The sequence below is a fragment of the Marmota flaviventris genome, chromosome 1 (assembly GCF_047511675.1).
Source record: "Marmota flaviventris isolate mMarFla1 chromosome 1, mMarFla1.hap1, whole genome shotgun sequence".
NCBI lineage: Eukaryota > Metazoa > Chordata > Mammalia > Rodentia > Sciuridae > Marmota > Marmota flaviventris.
Window position 1 is genome coordinate 150,547,137 of NC_092498.1, and position 18,655 is coordinate 150,565,791.

The 18,655-nt window shown below is 43.8% G+C and overlaps 1 protein-coding gene across 6 annotated transcripts in view; it reads right to left on the reverse strand.

The window, feature by feature from the left end:
- The window catches only part of Cabin1 (calcineurin binding protein 1), a 138,045-nt gene that overhangs the window by 91,607 nt on the left and 27,783 nt on the right, over positions 1-18,655 (reverse strand). For 5 of the 6 annotated variants that reach the window (XM_027923205.2, XM_071617540.1, XM_071617554.1 and 2 more), the window contains 10 exons: positions 17,812-18,098; positions 16,463-16,631; positions 13,797-13,933; positions 12,813-13,030; positions 11,213-11,291; positions 10,303-10,490; positions 9,324-9,476; positions 7,925-8,119; positions 2,909-3,151; positions 1,518-1,689 (listed from right to left, as the gene is read on the reverse strand). In XM_027923205.2, coding sequence (XP_027779006.2) covers positions 1,518-1,689; positions 2,909-3,151; positions 7,925-8,119; positions 9,324-9,476; positions 10,303-10,490; positions 11,213-11,291; positions 12,813-13,030; positions 13,797-13,933; positions 16,463-16,631; positions 17,812-18,098 — 1,841 coding nt within the window. Of the gene's footprint in view, positions 1-1,517; positions 1,690-2,908; positions 3,152-7,924; positions 8,120-9,323; positions 9,477-10,302; positions 10,491-11,212; positions 11,292-12,812; positions 13,031-13,796; positions 13,934-16,462; positions 16,632-17,682; positions 17,741-17,811; positions 18,099-18,655 lie in introns of those variants that run through there. The other variant, XM_071617566.1, reaches the window with a different exon arrangement.

An 18,655-nucleotide genomic window follows, 5' to 3' on the forward strand; every position in this document is an offset into this window, starting at 1 on the left:
TATAAATAGAAAGAAATATTACAGTGTTCCTAACTCAGCAGGGGGAAGAGCTCAGGAGAGCATGCACTTGGAATCAGTATTATGAAAACAAGACAATAAAATGGTGGCTGGGTTGTAACTCAGTGGTTGAGCTCTCACCTCACATGCATGAGACATTGGGTTTGATCCTCAGCACCACATTAAAACAATAAATAAATAAATAAAACAAAGATTTTTTAAAAATGGGAATAGCTTTACAAAACAAAGTCTGAAAGCCCTTTGTAGTCTGCTCTCCCTCACATACAACCCACACACTCCAGGCCTCCTGAGTCACTGCCCACTGTGGCTCCACCTCCCTAGCATCTTCTGCTCTGGATTTTTCTATCAGTTTTCAGCTTCACCTCCCAGCCCACCTCAGGCAGCCTCAGGCACCTCACTAATCTCACTGGCCTAATACACAATCAGAAAGCTCACCTCTCTCCCCTTATCACAAACCTGTCAAGGCCAGTGGAGTCTAATTCAGAGCTGTAATGAGCAGCTGAGAAATATCTGAGGAGTACACAAAATTATAGAGACAAGGGTAGAAGGAGATAAATTAATTAAGGAGACATGTTAATTCTAGTTTTCTCTGTTCAGGTGAAAAAGGGATGAGTTTCTTTCCTCTCCACATTTCTTATTTTATAAATAACTGAGGAAAAACTTCCCAGTAAACTTAATTTTAAGTTAGTTAAATAAATATATAAATGTGTATTATATATACTAACAAATAGATGTATATAAGCCAAGGCTGGACAGCAAACTGAAGAAAAGAAAAAAATGAAAAAAAAAAAGCAGGATTACAGCAATGATTGCTTTAGGTGTCAACTAGGTGTTGTGATATAGTTCCTTTAATTCAGCACATTTTCTACCCATATTGACCATAGTTCAAGTGCCATCTCCATCACTGGTCCTAGCTTGTCTTCTTCAGGTTCTCAATTCATGACTATTTACTACTCAGCACCTATGACACTCTAGGTTCTAATTTGCTATGGTGCTTCATGGTTTTATTTCAGTCTGTTCCTGGAACAAACCTCTGAGGTAGCTGCCATTATTCCCAGTATAAATAAGGGAAAATAGAAGCTGAGGTTATATGAACTGCCAAAGGTCACATCACACAGCCAAGAAAGGACAGCTAGAATGTGGAACCTTTGCTTGCCCCACATTGTTTTTGGCTTCCCATTCTGGGGCTACTATGGGATTAAAGGAGCTAGCAGTATGAGACACTTCAAGGCACTCCTTAAAGCACTGGCCTTGCTGTCATTCCCTCCATGCTGCCACATGCACCAGACATGCAACACATCATACATTCATGCTTCCCATATTTACTGCACAGTGAGCTTTCTGAGGGAAGAAACAGGGAAGTTTCTGTCTCCAAGTGCCGTGAGAAATCCTGTCACACTGAAACCCAAGCCAACTCGGAGTACCTGGGTAGGGCCTTGAGACCCTAAGATAGAGGTCGGGGCAAGGACACCATGGGGCAAGGCCCAGCCCCATCAAACCTGTTGCCAGTGCACCTTCCTCTACTGGGTTCTGAAGCTGCTGCTGGTGGCACAGGGAACGGAAGGTATCCTCTTCCTGCCAGATGATCCTGTGCAGGATGATCCAGGGTAGCACTGAGGAGACATGGGGCTCCTTGGGCTCTTCCTGCACAGCCATGCTACAGTCGATGACCTGGCAGGGGGCACCAGGGGTATCAGAATGTGGCCAGTTCTATTCCCCACCCACCTGAAATAAGTCTCCATTGCAGTGCCCACTAGGAGATCTGGGGCATGAGGCCTTCCCACCCTCACAACTCTGGTGTGAGAACACTGACCTAGTAGCACTCCAGTAACGCATCAAAGTCTCAGAGTACCCAATGATCAAGTCACAGCATTCTTCATCATGCCATGTGCAATTACTGAATGTGGCATGATGAGCTAACGGCCTGGGGGAAGAGACCTATGGATAAGCTACCTGAATGCTAATGAGAGCAAATGCAGCAACAGGGAGTTGCAAAGGAGGGGTAGGGCAGGCAGAGGTGAGCCCTTTAAAGGAAGTTTCCAGGTGAATGGCTATGCCCAATACCTAGAGAGGGCAGGCATATAGATGGGGCCCTAGGGGTGGCCCAGAATGGCTGCTGCCAAGGAAATAGAAGAGGAGAGAGAGAGACAGTATCAATGCATCCTGAGCAGCACACCACCCAGAGGGAAATGTGAAGGGTTTTAAGCAAGGGGAGAAACACATTCATATTTCAGTTTTGGAAAAAGGCCTCTGTGGTAGGATGGTAGTTGGGTTGGAAGGGTAGAAAGACAAGAAGCACCATAGGGTTGTGCTGTCACAGTTCATGTAACAAGTGACAGTGCCTAGACTATGACAGAACAAGGAAGATGAAAGGAGAAACAAAAGAAAGAGATGCAAAGGATGTGGGGTTGGCAGGATTTGCAGATGGCCTGAGTGGAAGTTAAGGAGAGAGCTGAGCTAATGGCCTGGGGGAAGAGACCTATGGATAAGGTCAGAGGAAGATTCTCTGCCTGGATGATATGGGGTGCTGTGGTTACCTTTTAGGTAGAAGCGCCACAGCAACATGGGTGGTAGAGAGTCCTGACAGGAAGTCAGGAGGCTTAGACTTTCATCTCCATTCTGCCTCTGGCTCACTGCAAGCAGACTAGGCCCTGTTCTGAGCCTGTTTTCTCCTCTCTAGGACTGGTGGTCTGGGAGAATCCCATCCTGCCAAATATTACATTGACTCTAATTCCCAGACCCAGGGAGATTTGCACACAATCTCAGATCCCCAAATTGTCTGCCAGTGAGGGCAATTCATCCTATTTGAGGTCCCTAGTTCACAGTGAAGGAGGCATTAAATTGACACACTTGCTGAGCCAGGGAAGAGAATGAAGGAAATAGGGGTTACCTGAATGAGGTTATTGGTGAGCCGGACAAGGCCAGTGGTGGAGGACGATTCCTTCAGGATGTTGCCATTGCTGTCGGCAGAGAGTGCCTGCTCAATGCCCAGTAGCAGCTGGGTCACTGTGGCTACCCACTCCTCCTTGGCTGCAGCCTCACTTGAATTCACCATCTGTTGGACAGCTTCGTTCAGAGCCACATCAGAGCATTCAAAACACTGTTGGTGATCCTTCAGCTGGAGCAAGGAGTCCTGAGCACAGGGAAAAGGGAGATGAAAGGTGCACTGTAAGTTCAGCACACCTTGGTCTCAAACCTGAGACAGGAAGAGCCGAGATAAAGAGATGAGGGACAGTACAAAAGAGAAAAAGGTCCCCAGTGCCTACACAGGTCTACATAGCCTTCAGGCATCTAAGAGGGAAGACAGTGACCTATGTGCAATGCCAGCATAGTTGTCACAAGCCAGGGGACTTTCAAAAAGGCACTTTGCCTCTCTGACTCATTTTCCCCATTTATAAAAGTGGGATCCTAGAAATGAGACCACACAGTTGGCAACTGGTCAACATGAAACTGAGGGACTCAAACAGCTCCATCAGCTCTCCCCTAAGGCATCATGTCCCTTTAGTGTCAGAGCTCTGGAGGGGACTCAGCAGAAGAGGGGCGGGCTGCTGGAGAGGAACTGTTTCAGCAGAGGAGGACCTGAGCTAAAGCCATAGCAGGGAAACTGGTCAGACAGTCCTGAAGTCATTGTTCTATGAGGCCCCTCGTCCCCAATGGCAGGCAGGGCCAAGGTGCTGAGTCCTTCTCAGCCTCAGCCCTGCATCACCCCCTTGGAGGTACCATGAGTATTCAGTGAATGCGTTTATGTGCCCATGAAAGAGCTCTCAGGACATCACACAGAAATGTTATTTCTATTTTAAAAATCTCTCTGGGAGCCATCACTTTTTGCAAAGCTCCCCCCTGCCCAGGGCCCTAGAATACAACCTATTTAAACTCCTGGGAATTTTAGGTTCTTTTATCACTGGCTGGTACATGGGGAAATATAGTCTGTCTGTGAATTAACAGATCTGGCGGACTACTTGTTGGACCAGCAGGAAGCGCTTGTACCTGGTGCCCCATTGGGATCTGACATCCCCACAGCCCAGGCCCAGCAGTAGCTCCTTCCTGCCTTGACATGGGTAGCCACCACTCTCTGAAGTGACATTGACAGGAGCAGAAATACCCAAACTGCATTTGAAATGTGCTGCAATGTTTGAACAAACATCAAAACCTCCCAAACTTAGCCCTAACTGCTAGGAAAATGGAATCTGTGTTTCTTTAGAGAAAACTGGCTAAGCCAGAGGCCACTGAGGCAAGAAGCACCTTTGAAGTGCAGCTATGGGGTCTAAAACCAGAGTTGATTCCTCCTGGTCAAATCACTGAGCATAAAAGGGCAGATAAAGACTCTGGCCTTAAACTGTAGTCAGATTGTGGTGAAAGTTAGGGACAAGACAAAAATCCATTAGGAGTGCCTTAATATGATACAATCCCCAGGGCTCAAGACAAGAAAGAATTTAAGTGTCAACAAATGTGGAACTCAAACTATTACTGACTGTGAGCAAAACAACTGTCTATCCAAATAAAATGAGTAAAAAAAACAATCAGAAATAATGGTAATTCAGTAATCAGTTGGATTCAAAAAAACAGGCAAAAGTTAGTAGGGTTCCTATAAACCAGCAATGTACAGTTAGGAAGTATAATACCCAATAAAAAGATACTTCTCAAAATAGCAACCAAAAATACTCAGATCTAGCAATCAACTCATCAAGAAAAAAAATTATACTGAGGGATGTAAAAGCAGCTTGCCTAAATTGGGAGACAACCCTCCCACCCTTATGGCCAAGGGTTCTAAATTCAACTCCCAACTCCAGAGAAATCAAAGGAAGTAAGTAAACTTACAAAACAAAAGATGAACATTGCTAGAAGAAAACAAGGACAAATAAATTTTTTATCTTTGGTGGTATATCCCTTGCCTGCCTCCCCTCTAGAACATAGGCTCCCTCAAAACTGCCTGCTTCTTGTCCAGTACCAGGCACCCTATAGGAAGGAAATCAAGCCATGTGTGTTAAACAAGTAGATAAGTATATATTTTTTTTCCCCAGTCTGGAAAAGCCTGTTTAAACAAAATGAACAAAAAACACAATTAAGAAAATCACAAACATTTGAAAACATTGAAAGATCTGACCACATAAAAATCCAAAACTTTTATGTGTAGAAACAAACAGAAAACAATAAAAATCACAATTTACAAGCAAACAACATACTAGCAAAAAATATTTGCAAGATATGATAGAAAAAAATTAATATCAGATTAGGTAGATAAGCACTCTAGGGTTGGGAGTGTAGCTCAGTGATAGAGCCCTTGCATAGCATGTGGGTTTAATCCTAATACTGCAAAAAAAAAAAAAAAAAAAAACAACCAAAATGCCTGTTGAGCTAGTTTATGTACTGTTCAGGTGTTTTGTTTTGTTTTTGTTCTTCCTGCCTACTTTATGTACTTATCTTATTCTATAGGGCCACATTCCTAACTACTGTTAGCATCCAACTTAGAGGACAGATATGCAATCCATATATTTTTCATTCCATATTTTCTTCAAAAGATTCCCTCTACATTGAAATTGCTTAGACAACATTCTTCAATTATTTGTAAAAGTTAGTTGATAATAGTCTTTGTCTTCTGAATAACTGAAATTAAAAAAAAAAAAAAAAAAACCAAAAACCTAACCAAACAAAAAAGCACTCCCATCAGAATAAAAAAAAAACACTCTCTCAACATGAAATAGCAATGATCAGCAATCACTTATTCACAAAATTCAGGAGCTTCTATAGCATGTGGCACAGTCCTAAGGTATAGTCCTTAACACTATTCAGTGTCCATTCAAACAGTGACTCACCCATCCACATCAATTCTTCCTAAAGAATGTGGAGCTTCCTACCACATTCAGTAGGTGATTACAATGACCACAAGAGTAAGACATCCAAAACAGTGGGGACATCCGACAGGGACACAGACAGAGCTGGCCTCTTCCCGCCACAGCCATCCTGGGGTAACACTCCTCTGTCCCTCCCACACACTGCCATGCTGGGCCACCCAATAGCCTGCTATGATAACTTAGGTCAGATACATCTCATTTCCTAATCTCAGCTTGGTTCTGCCTGACCTCCTCAGCCAGGATCTACAGTCTGCCTCCCCATTCCCTGTTCTCCCTCCCTAAGCCGACTCTTTCCTCCCTTTTCACCAGGGCTTTGTTGCCTGATTTTTGCCCATAGTTGCACCTTCCTAGTTCAAGAAAGTTAATGACTGAAATGCCACATGTAATCTGAACAAAAAGCTGGGATAAGACTGTTGTCTCTTTCCAAATTAAGAGGTAAGAATCCAATAATATAATATATACAATGTGATTAGTGGTACAAACCATAAAGGACCAGGATTCCAGACCAGTCAATGCCACCAAATACATTACTATTGTCCATGTTTGTCCCTCTGTCCAATTAGGCATAGAGTTTGGTGGCAGTGATGACACAGGCACCTCCATGGTACCTGCTATGTGCCAGGCCCTGTTCTAACACACATTAGCTTGCATAATCCTCAGGGCAGGCCTGAGGTAAGAAAACTTGCCATCCCCATCCTAGTAATGAGGAACTGAGGCTCAGAGAGTTGAGCAATTAACTCTCCAAGGCAACTGCTGGCTCCCTGGCGGGTTCCAAAATCATTTTCTTCCTAAACAACAGAGGTATGAAGGGAGTTACCAGAGGGCATGTGCAGCTTCAAACAAGATGTTGCTGTTCTTTTTCTTCAACTATGCAGTTGTACACAGATCTTTATTTTATCTTGATTCTTTACACTGTACAGGTATTTTATCAATTTTATATCTATTCAACAGTTAAAAAGCACAAAAGCAAAGATGGATGAATAAACAGGTGGATGGATGGATGACATTCTGACATTTCTTTCTTCCTCTGCCATACAAAAGTTCAGAGTCTCTAAATGGCAATCATCAAGAATACAGGCAACAATAAATATTGATGAGGATATGGGGAGAAAGGTAAACTCATACATTGCAAATTGGTACAACCACTGTGGAAAGCAGTATGAGATTCCTCAGAAAACTGGTAATGGAACCACCATTTGACACAACTATCCCCCTCCTCAATTTATACCCAAAGGACTTAAAATCAGCATACTGAAGTAATGAAGTCACATCAATGTTTATAGAAGCTCAATTTACAATAGCTAAACTATGGAACCAACCTAGGTGTCCTTCAACAGATGAATGGATAAAGAAAATGTGATATATATGTGTGTGTGTGTGTGTGTGTGTGTGTATTTTTTTCAATGGAATATTACTCAGCTTTAAAAAAGAATGAAATTATGGCATTTGCCAGTAATGGATGGAGTTGGAGAGTATCATGCTGAGCAAAATAAGCCAATCCCAAAAAAATAAAGGCCAAATGTTTTCTCTAATATGCAGATGCTAATTCACAATAAGGTAGGGGGGGCACTAGAGAAGAACAGAGTTACCTTAGATTAGGTAGAGGGAAGTGAAGGGAGGGAAGGGAGGGGACGTAGGGATAAAAAGGATACAACAAAACAGACATTATTACTTTATGTATATATGTGACTGCATGACCAATGTGATTCTACAACATGTACACTCAGAAAAATGAGAAATTATGTCCCATCTATGTATGATATATTAAAGTACATAAATGCATTATACGGCTATGTATAACTAATTAAAACAAATAAAAAAAGTTAAATTAAAAACAAAAGTTTTTGAGCCACAAAGAACTCTAGAACCTGCATTCCTAGATTCTAATATTCCCCCAGTTTTGAACATCTTCTGACTAACATTTTCATAGAGCCAGGTTTAATAGTTTCGACTCCCACTTTTCTAAGTATGTGTTCTCAAGGGCTACCTCAGAGCCTCCAGAGAACATACACATGCACAAGCAAAGGTGAGAAATACAGACAGGGAGCACAAACCTGTAGCAGAAGCAACTGGGCTGGCCTCTCAGGAATAGAAGTCATAAATTCTAGATGTTTAGCCCGGTCAAACCCACTGGTGCACAAAGTGGGGCGGAGCAGATGCACAACAGCTTTGTAGTCACCTGCCTCATAAAGCCGCTGAATCTCCTCCAGGGACTGGCACCGTTCTAGTGACTTCAGGTTCTTATCAATCTGAAAAAGGTCCAAAGATGTTGTCTGATGGTAAACCCTTCACACCCTCCCAGAATCTAGTCAGTGTTTCCATTTATCCCATCCAGATGAGGATAAATTAGATGTTGTCCCCTACCCTCAACTCAAGCCAAAAAATAATATGAGTGTTCACATAAATATATGTGCTTTTTAAAGTATTTATATTAAGGTCAAGTCATTTAGTTCTTTAATAAAAAAATATACCCAAACCCCAAAACCACCACAGAAGCAGAGGGGTTCCAGAACAGCATCTACCGTAATAGTTAAGACAGCCTTGTGGGCTGGCACAATGGTAAATGCCAGCAGCTTAGGAGGCTGAGGCAGGAGGATCGTGACTTCAAAGCCTCCAGCAACTTAGTGAGGCCCTAAGCAATTCAGCAAGATCCTGTCTCTAAATAAATTGTTAAAAAGGGTCTGGGAATGTGGCTCAGTGGTTAAATGTCCTTGGGTTCAATCCCCCAATACAAAAAAAAAAAAAAAAAGACAACCTTGTGGTCACAGTTCAGCAAACCAGATTTTCAGAACTACAGTGTCAGGTTGCCAGACCTAGAGAGATTAGGCACTTATAACTAACCCATAGAACTGTTTCCTTATATGGCCTGATGCAGTTTCAGTACATAGGAAGAAGGGCACTGTCATAGTTCTCCAGAGCCTGTTCCATGTCTCCCTAGTTAGAAGGAAAACCAAATCAAGAAACAGGGGCAAAAGTCAGGGAACTGGACTTGCCCTGAAAACAACCTTGAAGAGTCTACAGGCTACTTTCAGAAAAGGTGGACATTACAGATGTGGAACTGCAACAGGACTAAGGTTGCACAAAAAAAAAAAGAGTGCCATCTAAGTGGAGTCTATCTAGCATGTGTGCTAGGCACCACTATTCCACCTTCATGGGCATATCGACAATTGTCTTCATCAGCTGACATTTCCCTCTAGCTCTGCTAGAATTGCCACCACACACAGTCAGGGGAACTGAACATAATTTAACTAAATTATGCTAGCAGAAACTTCCATATCTGCCACTGGGCAAGCCAGAACTACCTCTCCTAGGCCTCTCCTGCTCTCTCTTCAAGAGCCCTACTTAGCATGCAGGAGGTTCTCTTCTTCTTCAGGGACAGGTCAGTCTGGTCTAACTCGGTCAACTCAGAATAAATCTTTGACTAAGAAAACAATATTAAAAACTCCTACTCACCTCCTCCAGGGAAACGATGGAGTCATTGTGGAGGTTGGGCAGCCGGATAACAATGTCCCTTTGCTCAGCCCCTGCCTCTGCTTGGATGGCAATGGAACTCTGGAGCATTTCTGTGCAGATGTCATAGTTCTCCAGAGCCTGCTCCATGTCTCCCTAGTTAGAAGGAAAACCAAATCAAGAAACAGGGGCAAAAGTCAGGGAACTGTCATGATGTGCCAGGTTCTTCACATTCCTGATCTCAATGGACAATGGGTGCCCTCAGAGCAGAGTTTAAATCCAATTACAGCTCTACTCCCCTAAAAGGGTCTGGCACACAGCTGGGGCTCAACAAATATTTGCTAAATGCTTGAAAAAATGAATGATCCATACCACAATTCTAAGAGGAGAAGTATCATTAACCCTTCATTATAAGTGAATAATACTTAGGCAAGGCTAGGTATATTGCAGAGCCAGGATTCGAACCTAGGCCTGCCCTAATTCTAGAAGTGACATTCTTCATATTAAACAATGATACTTCCCTCAAACTGAACTGCTGCTGCTGCAACCTTAGTAATCTATGGCTTGTTCTACCACAGTGCACCATGTACCACCCAGCACTGGGTAGTAGGTAACAGCCAATCCACCCTGGCCTTCCCAGAATTCTCACAAAATAGGTGGAGAATTCCCTTCTAGAAAATACTGCTTCTATTCATGTACTTGCTAAAGCTTTGTCAGGAAAACATAAAGATCAACCAAGGCAATCTTGAGTAGGGCTCAATGAGGCACAGGAAAAAATAATAATAATAAAAATGAGGCACAGTAGATCCCTTGTAGAGTTCTGTGGATATGCTGAGGTATTTTACAAACTGGTGGCCATGCTTGGATTTCTGACAAGCTTAAAATTCCCAACCATTCCCATTTCTTCATGTCAAGCCCAGTGCCTAGATAGGTACTATGCATATATGCATGCACTCACATAGCAGCTGACTAGAGAACCAACCTGCAGTGCCAAGAAACGAGCCTTCAGCCAATAAACACGGACCACAAACTCTAGCCAGCCGTCCTCAAACAGGTCACGCTGGGATGAGGCAAATGACAACTGCAGGAGGTCACCCAGGCAGTGGGTTCCTGGGAAGTCAGGCCCAAATCTGCCATTCACCATACCAGCAGGGCAGTTACGAGGAGACACTGAAAACCATCAGGCCAGAAAGTCACATTCATATGCAGGATCCAAATGCCCTTCTGCTCCCAGAGGTCACCCTCAGCCTTTACCACATCTGCTCTTAGTCTTTTTGGGTACTCTAAGCCCCTCTGCATTCTACAGGTGGAAATTTGTTATTTATTTATGTATTTCTGTAGTACTGGAGACTGAACCCTGGGCCTCACACATTCTGATCAAGTGCTCTGCTACTGAGCTATATCTCCATCCCTTTTAATTTTTTAATTTTGAGAAAGAATCTTGCTAAGTTGTCCAGGCTGGCCTCAAACTTGTAAGCCTCCTGCCTCATCCTGTAAAGTAGCTGGAATTGTATGCATGCTCCATTGTGCCCAGTTTAAGTGGTAGTTTAAAAGTCAGAATAATCCATATCACCTGGGAAATTCACTGCGGAAACATAAAGCATTGAGCAGTCACTCCAAAACTGAGATCCTGCTTCCTTTAATCCCGAGGAATACCTAAGGCAGGCAGATGGCTCGCTCTGAAGGCTGAGCTGCTGCTAACTACTCCTTGAAGTCAGGGAGATTTCTCTGGGATTTTGGAACTTGTCTGCGACCTTAATGAGCCAACCCAGAAAATGTGCCCACTGTGAATATAAGTATGAATTCCATGACTCAGCTTCTCCATTTCAGCTTCCTCCAGCCTGCTGAGAGTTCAGAAAATCACCCCACCACAGAACATAGATGTCTCCTACCTGCAGAGCTTCTGCCTTTGGTCAACAGCCACTGGTCCAATTGGAGCTCCATGCAGGAAAGAGACATAAGCATCATATCCTGCAGGAAAGGCACAGGAAAGGCAGGAACAAAGTCGTAAAGATTCACCTAAGTATGGGGAGTAGGGAGGAAACTAAACTAAAATTTACTTTTTGGGTAAAAAAATAATTCTTCTACCTACTTTCCATTTCCTAAATGTTAATCAGTGGCTACTTGCTATGACATAAAAAAGGCACATGGATCTACACTGAGATAAGACTTGGGAAGGACAAAAGACCTGCCATCAGAGTCCTGAGGGACTATCCTGAAGAAGAGGATGTCATTCACCTGCCACATGCCAGGCCAGACACTGTATCCACTGAAGCCTTTAAAGTTCCTTGGGAGGTCAATGCATCATTCCCAGAGCACTCAGGGAAGCTGAAACTCAGTGACAAGGAGGTACCTGCCAGTATGCACTGTTAGAAATTAACTTGGTTTGCCTGGAGATCAAAGCCTTGGCTCTTGCTGCTCCACACTATTCCTAGCAGAAAGCCTGATGCACAAAAGCTACCAGGAGGGAGTCCCTGAGGTATTGCAGTGGGGTTTGCCCAGCAAGGGAGTGATGATCCACATGTTCCTCAAACTTGACCCTCAGCCAGAAAGATTACATGGGCAGGCCCTAATAGCTCCCCATGCTCCCACCTTGATACTTGCATAACACCTCCAATGGGAGGAGGCCTGAGTATCCTGTGCTCCCTTGAGCTCTGGGAGGCAACTAATGGAGGAGCCTGGGGTACAGAGTGCAGTTAGTAGACAAGGCTGAACAAGACTCCGTACAACTGCTGGAGGCTCCACCACTTCCCTAAGCTACCTACTTAGCCTCTGTACTTCTGTTTTCCTACAAGTTAAAAAAAATTAGTGAGTCCCTCACACCTTGAACAGTCAAATTTGTGTGTTCAAGGTCCTCAAGCTTCACCCAGCTAACTTGCTTATCTCAGTAAATGACACTAGAAGCCCTTGCTATGACTCACATTCTCTCACATCCATACTCAATTTATCCTGTCAGTTCTGTCTTCAGAATCCTGATTCTGCCAGGTATGGTGACAAACGCCTGTGATCCCAGCAGCTCAGAAGGCTGAGGTAGGAGGATCTGGAGTTCAAAGGCAGCCTCACCAACAGTGAGGCACTAAGCAACTCAGTGAGACCCTGTCTCTAATAAAATACAAAGAAGGGCTGGGAATGTAACTCAGTGGTTGAGTGCCCCTGAGTTTAATCCCTGGTACAAAAAATAAAAAAAGAATCCTGATTCCACTGTCACCACTGATATCAGCCACCAACATTGCTCAGCTGGCAGCAATCTCCTGCTGGCTCCCTGAACCTACTCTTATCCCAGTTTATCCACTACTCAGTCACTAGAGGTCTTTCTGGACACAAGCCAGGTTAGTCCTACGATTTCCTACTTCAAACTCCTTAGGGGTCTAGGTTTTAGGCACATAAGTAGATGCAACAAGTGGACTAAACATATCAGCCATATACCCACAGAAGATCTCTGTCTCTGTCCCCTGGTCCCACTATGATGCTGGCCATAGAGAGGCCCCTGACCTTGATGTGCTTGTTGCTGCAGTCTCTTAGCAGTGGGTTGGGCAGGCTGGTGCTGTGCCTCCTCCAGCTGTGGTAGACGCTGAGCACAACCTCTGCCAGGCCTGGTGGCCACCTCAGCAGGAACTTGTGGCCCATGCCCTTCAGGTAGCGCATCATCAACTCCAGAATGCCCCCATTGGTCAGGTTCTCCAGTAGGAACTCATGTACATCCTGCTTCTCTGCCCAGAGAAAGAGAACAACCTGACCTGGATGAAGGGGACCTCCTATGTCCAGTCTCCTATTCTCTTTAAAAGAGGAGAACCTGTGCCCTCCTCCACCACTCAATTCAGGTGAACATGGTATCAAGTTGCAGTGCTGAGGTCAGGTTGTTGGGGTTCAGTGCCTAGCTCCAGCCCTCATCAGTTGTGAGCAAGCCTCTCATAATCACCATGTCTAGGGCTGGGGATGTGGCTCAAGCGGTAGCGCGCTCGCCTGGCATGCGTGCGGCCCGGGTTCGATCCTCAGCACCACATACAAACAAAGATGTTGTGTCTGCTGAAAACTAAAAATAAATATTAAAAAATTCTCTCTCTCTTAAAAAAAAAATAATAATCACCATGTCTAAGGTGGGCATCAAAAGGGCTGACTTCCAAATGCTGCTTTGTATGCTTAATGAGATAATGCACATACAATATTGCACAGTGTCTGGCACATAATACATATTCAACAGCTGTGATCATATAGATTCAAGTTGTAAAGCCAAGTCACTGAATTCAGCCTTCAGGGAGCACACAGCTTTCAAGGAGCACAGCAAGTATAAGCCTGAACATTTCATTAGACCTACCAGTTAGCCACAGATCTCAGGCCCGAGCAAATTCAGGTAGCTCTTTGATCAAAGCTTAAAAAACCTCCCCAAACCATCCTCCCAGAATAAAACATAGGCAGGTTATAGGACAATTTGAGGAAGAATTTCCAGCAGTGATTAACCATATTGCTAATTCCTACCAGATTCCATGAACGTGGCCGAGTCAAAGGACAGTCGATGAGGCCCCATGCTTGAGAAGTTTTCCAGTTTGGCTTCTGATTGGACTTCATAGTTATTAAAGGGATCATCTTCCTCCTCAGGGTCCAGCTTTCTTAACCTGCATGGAATGTGTCAAAGTTACTAAAGTCATATCACTCATTCTGATATAAGCATCTGAATTTTTCCTATTAAGAAAAACTAAATCAGAGACAGGGTGAAGTAGACTAAAATAAGTGAGTGGCAAGGTCCCAAGCCTCCAGGTGGTTCTGCCTCTCTCCAGGATTTTGTGAGCTGGTGTCTGGTCTCACTCATTCATTTATCCATCAACAGATGATTGCTCTGTATCAGCCATGGGCCCAGCATGGTACTAGGTGCCAGAATACAGCCTGCCTGCAGGAAGTTTATCTTCTAATAGGAGAAACAGCCAAAAAGCACAAATATAATCAACTTAGATAGGGACCAACCACAACAGAGTGCTTAAAACAGAGAACAAAATCATTCAGGCTGACAACAGAGAAGGGCTAGCAAAAAAGCAGGCACAAAGCCACAGGCTGGATGAAATTAGATATGCTCTACACCCTGCAGGGAGGGAGATGTCTGGCAAACAAGAAAAAAGTGTGTGGGTGAGAACGTGGCGGGTACATCAGGCCCTTCTGAGCTTGGTTCTGGGCCTCTGGGCCTGGCCCAATCTTGGGATTAGAGAGACCTCTCCCAAGAGAAATCATTCTTTCAAACTGCTCTCAGGTATCATGCCTTGGCTATCTTTGTGGCTTTATCTCAAGCCAGCATCTCTAGAGCATAAATACTCAGTACACTTGTAAATGTGTTCACTCACTTATTGCACACTCCCAGAGAGAATCTATTGAGCAAGCTTCCATACTGTTGCCTGAAAATTCAAGGAAGCGAACACTAAAACCTTACAGGAGATCAACAACTGAAATAAAGTAGAAACCATTCCACATAAAGGGGGCTGGGAAGCAAGTTCTCAAGGTAGAACAGCATGGTTAAGGGGAAGTTGGGGGTCACTCTACCAAAGTTTAAATCCTGCAGCTCTTCCAAGGAGAAATCTTTTGGTATCATACCTCAGGAGAAATTTATCAGAACAAACTATATCCTCACCTTGGTCCACATTAACTGCATGCTGAGATTAACCTTTATTTGAAGCATTTCACCTTCACCACAGAAAGGCAACAAGTTAGTAAAATTAGGAATCCTGCTGTAAAACAGATTTATAATTCTCCTAAAGCTTCTGGCTATTCCTTCTGGACTTTGATGAAATTGCCACTGAAATTGTTGCAAGACAAAATGACAGCTGAAAAATCCTGGTCAGATGGCATACTATACATAAATAGTTACCTCCCAAACTCCATTCCAGTAACCATGAAGGAATAAGAAAGGTTAAGAACCCAAAAAGATACAGGAGATATGAAAGGAAGCCCTACAGAAAAAAGATGTGCCAAACAGATGTTAGAAGGCAGAAAGATAGACTAAAGTGACTAAATGCTTTCTCCACTCAGCTAAAGGTAGAGGAAAGGAGTTATCAAGAAGCCTACTTACTGGCACAATAAACCCTGGGAAGGCTCAGAAATGCAGGGCCTTGAAGCCTCTGAAGGTGATCGAGTAAGAACAAAAAAAAAAAGTAGGACTGGTGAGATATCTATTATATAGGGAGCAGTGGGGCCCAGGTCCCTCCCAGCTCTAGAGAACTTGGCACTTTCTCCTCCCCTAGGTTTCTCTGAGGAACACTAAGAACCAGTGAAACCAAGGAACACCTTACAAGCTCTTCTTCTACCTTCTCAGAAAACAAGGGAATATTGCTGAACCTGGAGAAAATCAAGTAAGCACCCACTCCCTGAAAGAAGTCCTTTCAAATGGGGTTTGACAAGCATTTACATCTAAGTAAGGCACTGTGGCCCCAGGCTCTCAGCAATAAGCGGATATCTGTGGGTGCACAGGACATGTGTTATGTTTTGGACCTTAAATGTCCCCCCAAAACTTGTGTATTGAAGGCTCCCTCCATGGCTGATTGGAGCTATTGGGAGTCGGTGAACACTTTAGGGATAGGGACCAGTTGGATGCAGTAAGTCTCATATGCTTCCAATATGACATGCCTCACCACAGGCCCAAAGATAAAAGGTCCAAGCAACCACAGACTAAAACCTCTGAAATCATGAGCCAATAATAAACCTTTTAAGCTGATTTTTTAAAAACATTGTTTTAGTTATAGATGTAGGTATTTATTTTAATGTGGTGCTGAGGATTGAACCCAGTGCCTTACATGTGCTAGGCAAGTGCTCTACCACTGAGCTATAATCCCAACCCCTTAAGCTTAGGCACTCTGTCATAGTGACAGAAAGCTGATTAACAAAATTATGTGTTGTCTTTAGCTCCCTAGAAGTACCCAGTCCTCAAAAGATTAAGAAGTCACACCTTCTACCTTAGGAAGTTCAGAGGCAGGAAGAGGCAAGAAAATCCAAGATCTTGGTCCAGTATGATGTATACTATGGATATTTGCACAGATGTTAAAGGAAAACAAAGGAGGTACCCAGAAGAAAGGATGGTGATTCAATAAGAAATATTACTGAGGGTATAGGTTGGCAGTTTGTGCATATACTGTTTTGTCAAACAGAAAAATTGTGCACAATACCTGGATGGCAAGAATTTCACCAGAAGCTCCTGGAAGTCCACTTTCTCTTCTTTTTTACACTTGGTGTTTCGGACACGGGCAGATCTCCGCTTTGCAGTCTCTCCACTCTCTTCTGAAATCTTCTTCCGCTTTACCCCTTTCTTGGATTTATCTCCCCCAGAAACATCGCCTTCACAAAGAACACAAATTAAAACCTTATAAGGTAGCAGAGGTGAAAAAAATGTACTATACAGATGCGATTAGTTTCCCTGTTTTATAACTATCAGCATTGAATTTTTCTTTGACATTCAAGAAATCTTTCTTTTTCAACAACAGAGTCTTCAGTAAAATAAATTTAAAACCCCTTAACTCTCACACTTTTCTTGAGTTGACAAGATCCACAAGCCAGGTCTCAGAGCACCTTTATCCCTCTGGGGCCTTATGAGAATAAGGCTTTACTATTCCCTCGCTGGGAGTAGATGAAGTGAGTGATACTGACCCTATCCAGGACCCTCTGAACACAGGATGATACGAAAATACCAAAAAAACTGTGTGAATTACCCAGAGAGCAGAGGAAAGCCATGTATAATTAAGAAAGAAAGTTAGAAACAACTAGGCATGTGTTCATTCAAAAATTTCTATCATTCTTTCTTGCAGTGACAGAGAAATTAAGGAAAATTGTGGGAGCTTTTGTCAAAAATTTTTTATAACTCCAGAGATAATAAAAACCACTAAAATAAGTGAGGCACAGTGGTGCATGTCTATAATCCCAGCTACTCAAAGGCTGAGGCAGAAGGATCACAAGTTCAAAATCAGCCTCAGCAACTTAGCTGAGATCCTGTCTCAAAAAGAAAAACAAAACAAAAATACTAAAAAGGGTTGGGGATGTAGCTCAGTTGATAGAATGTACCTGGGTTCAATGCCCAGTATGGCAAAGAAATTTAAAACAATTTTTTTTGAAAAAAAAAAAACACAAAAATATACTACCACTTGGTGGTGATTTTACTGACTTGATTTTCTAAGGTCAAAGGACTCAGAATGCATGTAGCAAGCTAGAGGGGATCTGGCAGTGTCCATTTCACAAAGTGTGACTCAGCAACTGGGGTGGGGAGACCGGTTGCTGTCAATGAGCAAGGAACTCTATCCCAGGGCCTCACAACCTCCCTGCAGGGGCTTTAGTACTGAAGTGCTGGCCCTGGGGACAGGCGGATAGGCTCCTCTACAGGGCGATAGGCTCTCACTTCCACTTATGCCATGAGGATCAGCATATCTCATCTCCCTGGAGAGGCCAGGGAACACCAATGCTCTCATTCCTGCTGAGGTCAGCAAATAGGGTCTCTCCAGAAGCGGACTCCAAGAGGCCTGCTCACCCACAGCAGTGCCTGTATCCAGCAAGCTGGGACTGTGCAGTGGGAAGCTAGCTGTTGCCACAGAGGTATAGGAGAGCACAGGCTCAGCCACAGCTATGGCTGGGTTGGTGTTGACAGGGCTCTGCTGGATCACACTGACAGGCGTCACCACCATGGAAGATGCTAGCAGCAGGCTGGGGTCCTGGTAGTCAGACAGGTCAATTCTCTTGCCAAGGCTGGGTCGTGGGGGCTCACAGGTGGTGAGGTGGTTGTACATAGCCAGCAAGCTCTCTCCAAGGCACTTCCACCTGCAAAGAAAGAGCCACCACACCTGGTCAGCACCTTGTTACAAGAGTCAACTGGCCTACAGAAAGACAACAGAGATGCTTTTGGAACTATAACTTCCATGGGAGTGAAGGGAGATAGTTAACATTTTGTCATTGTTGTAAGTGACAAAATCTTGAGCATAATACATCTGAAGGTGGAGTAGCCTGAGACAGTAGAAGCAGGGGCTGGCACCTTCCTGCTCCTCACCCAGCAGAAGCTCCTAATGTTCTTTTACTAAAGGGATGTTGCTTTCCTGATTTTTAAGGAATAGCAATTAGTGTCCCAATGGTCACCAGCTAATAACAGCAGGAGTGCCAGAACCGGATCCCGGTGTGTCTGATCCAGGAAAGGAACTCCTGGACAATGTCTCTGAGGAAGGTGTACATATGTCGGGGAGGGAGGTGCAGGATATAGAACATTGATGCCAAGGCATACTAAATTTAAAGGTTTAAGATTCAATGTCAGAATTTTTTAAAACAGAAATTGAATGCCAGAGTTCACAAATGGGCTAAACTACCCCAATACCAGTGTGCCCTTC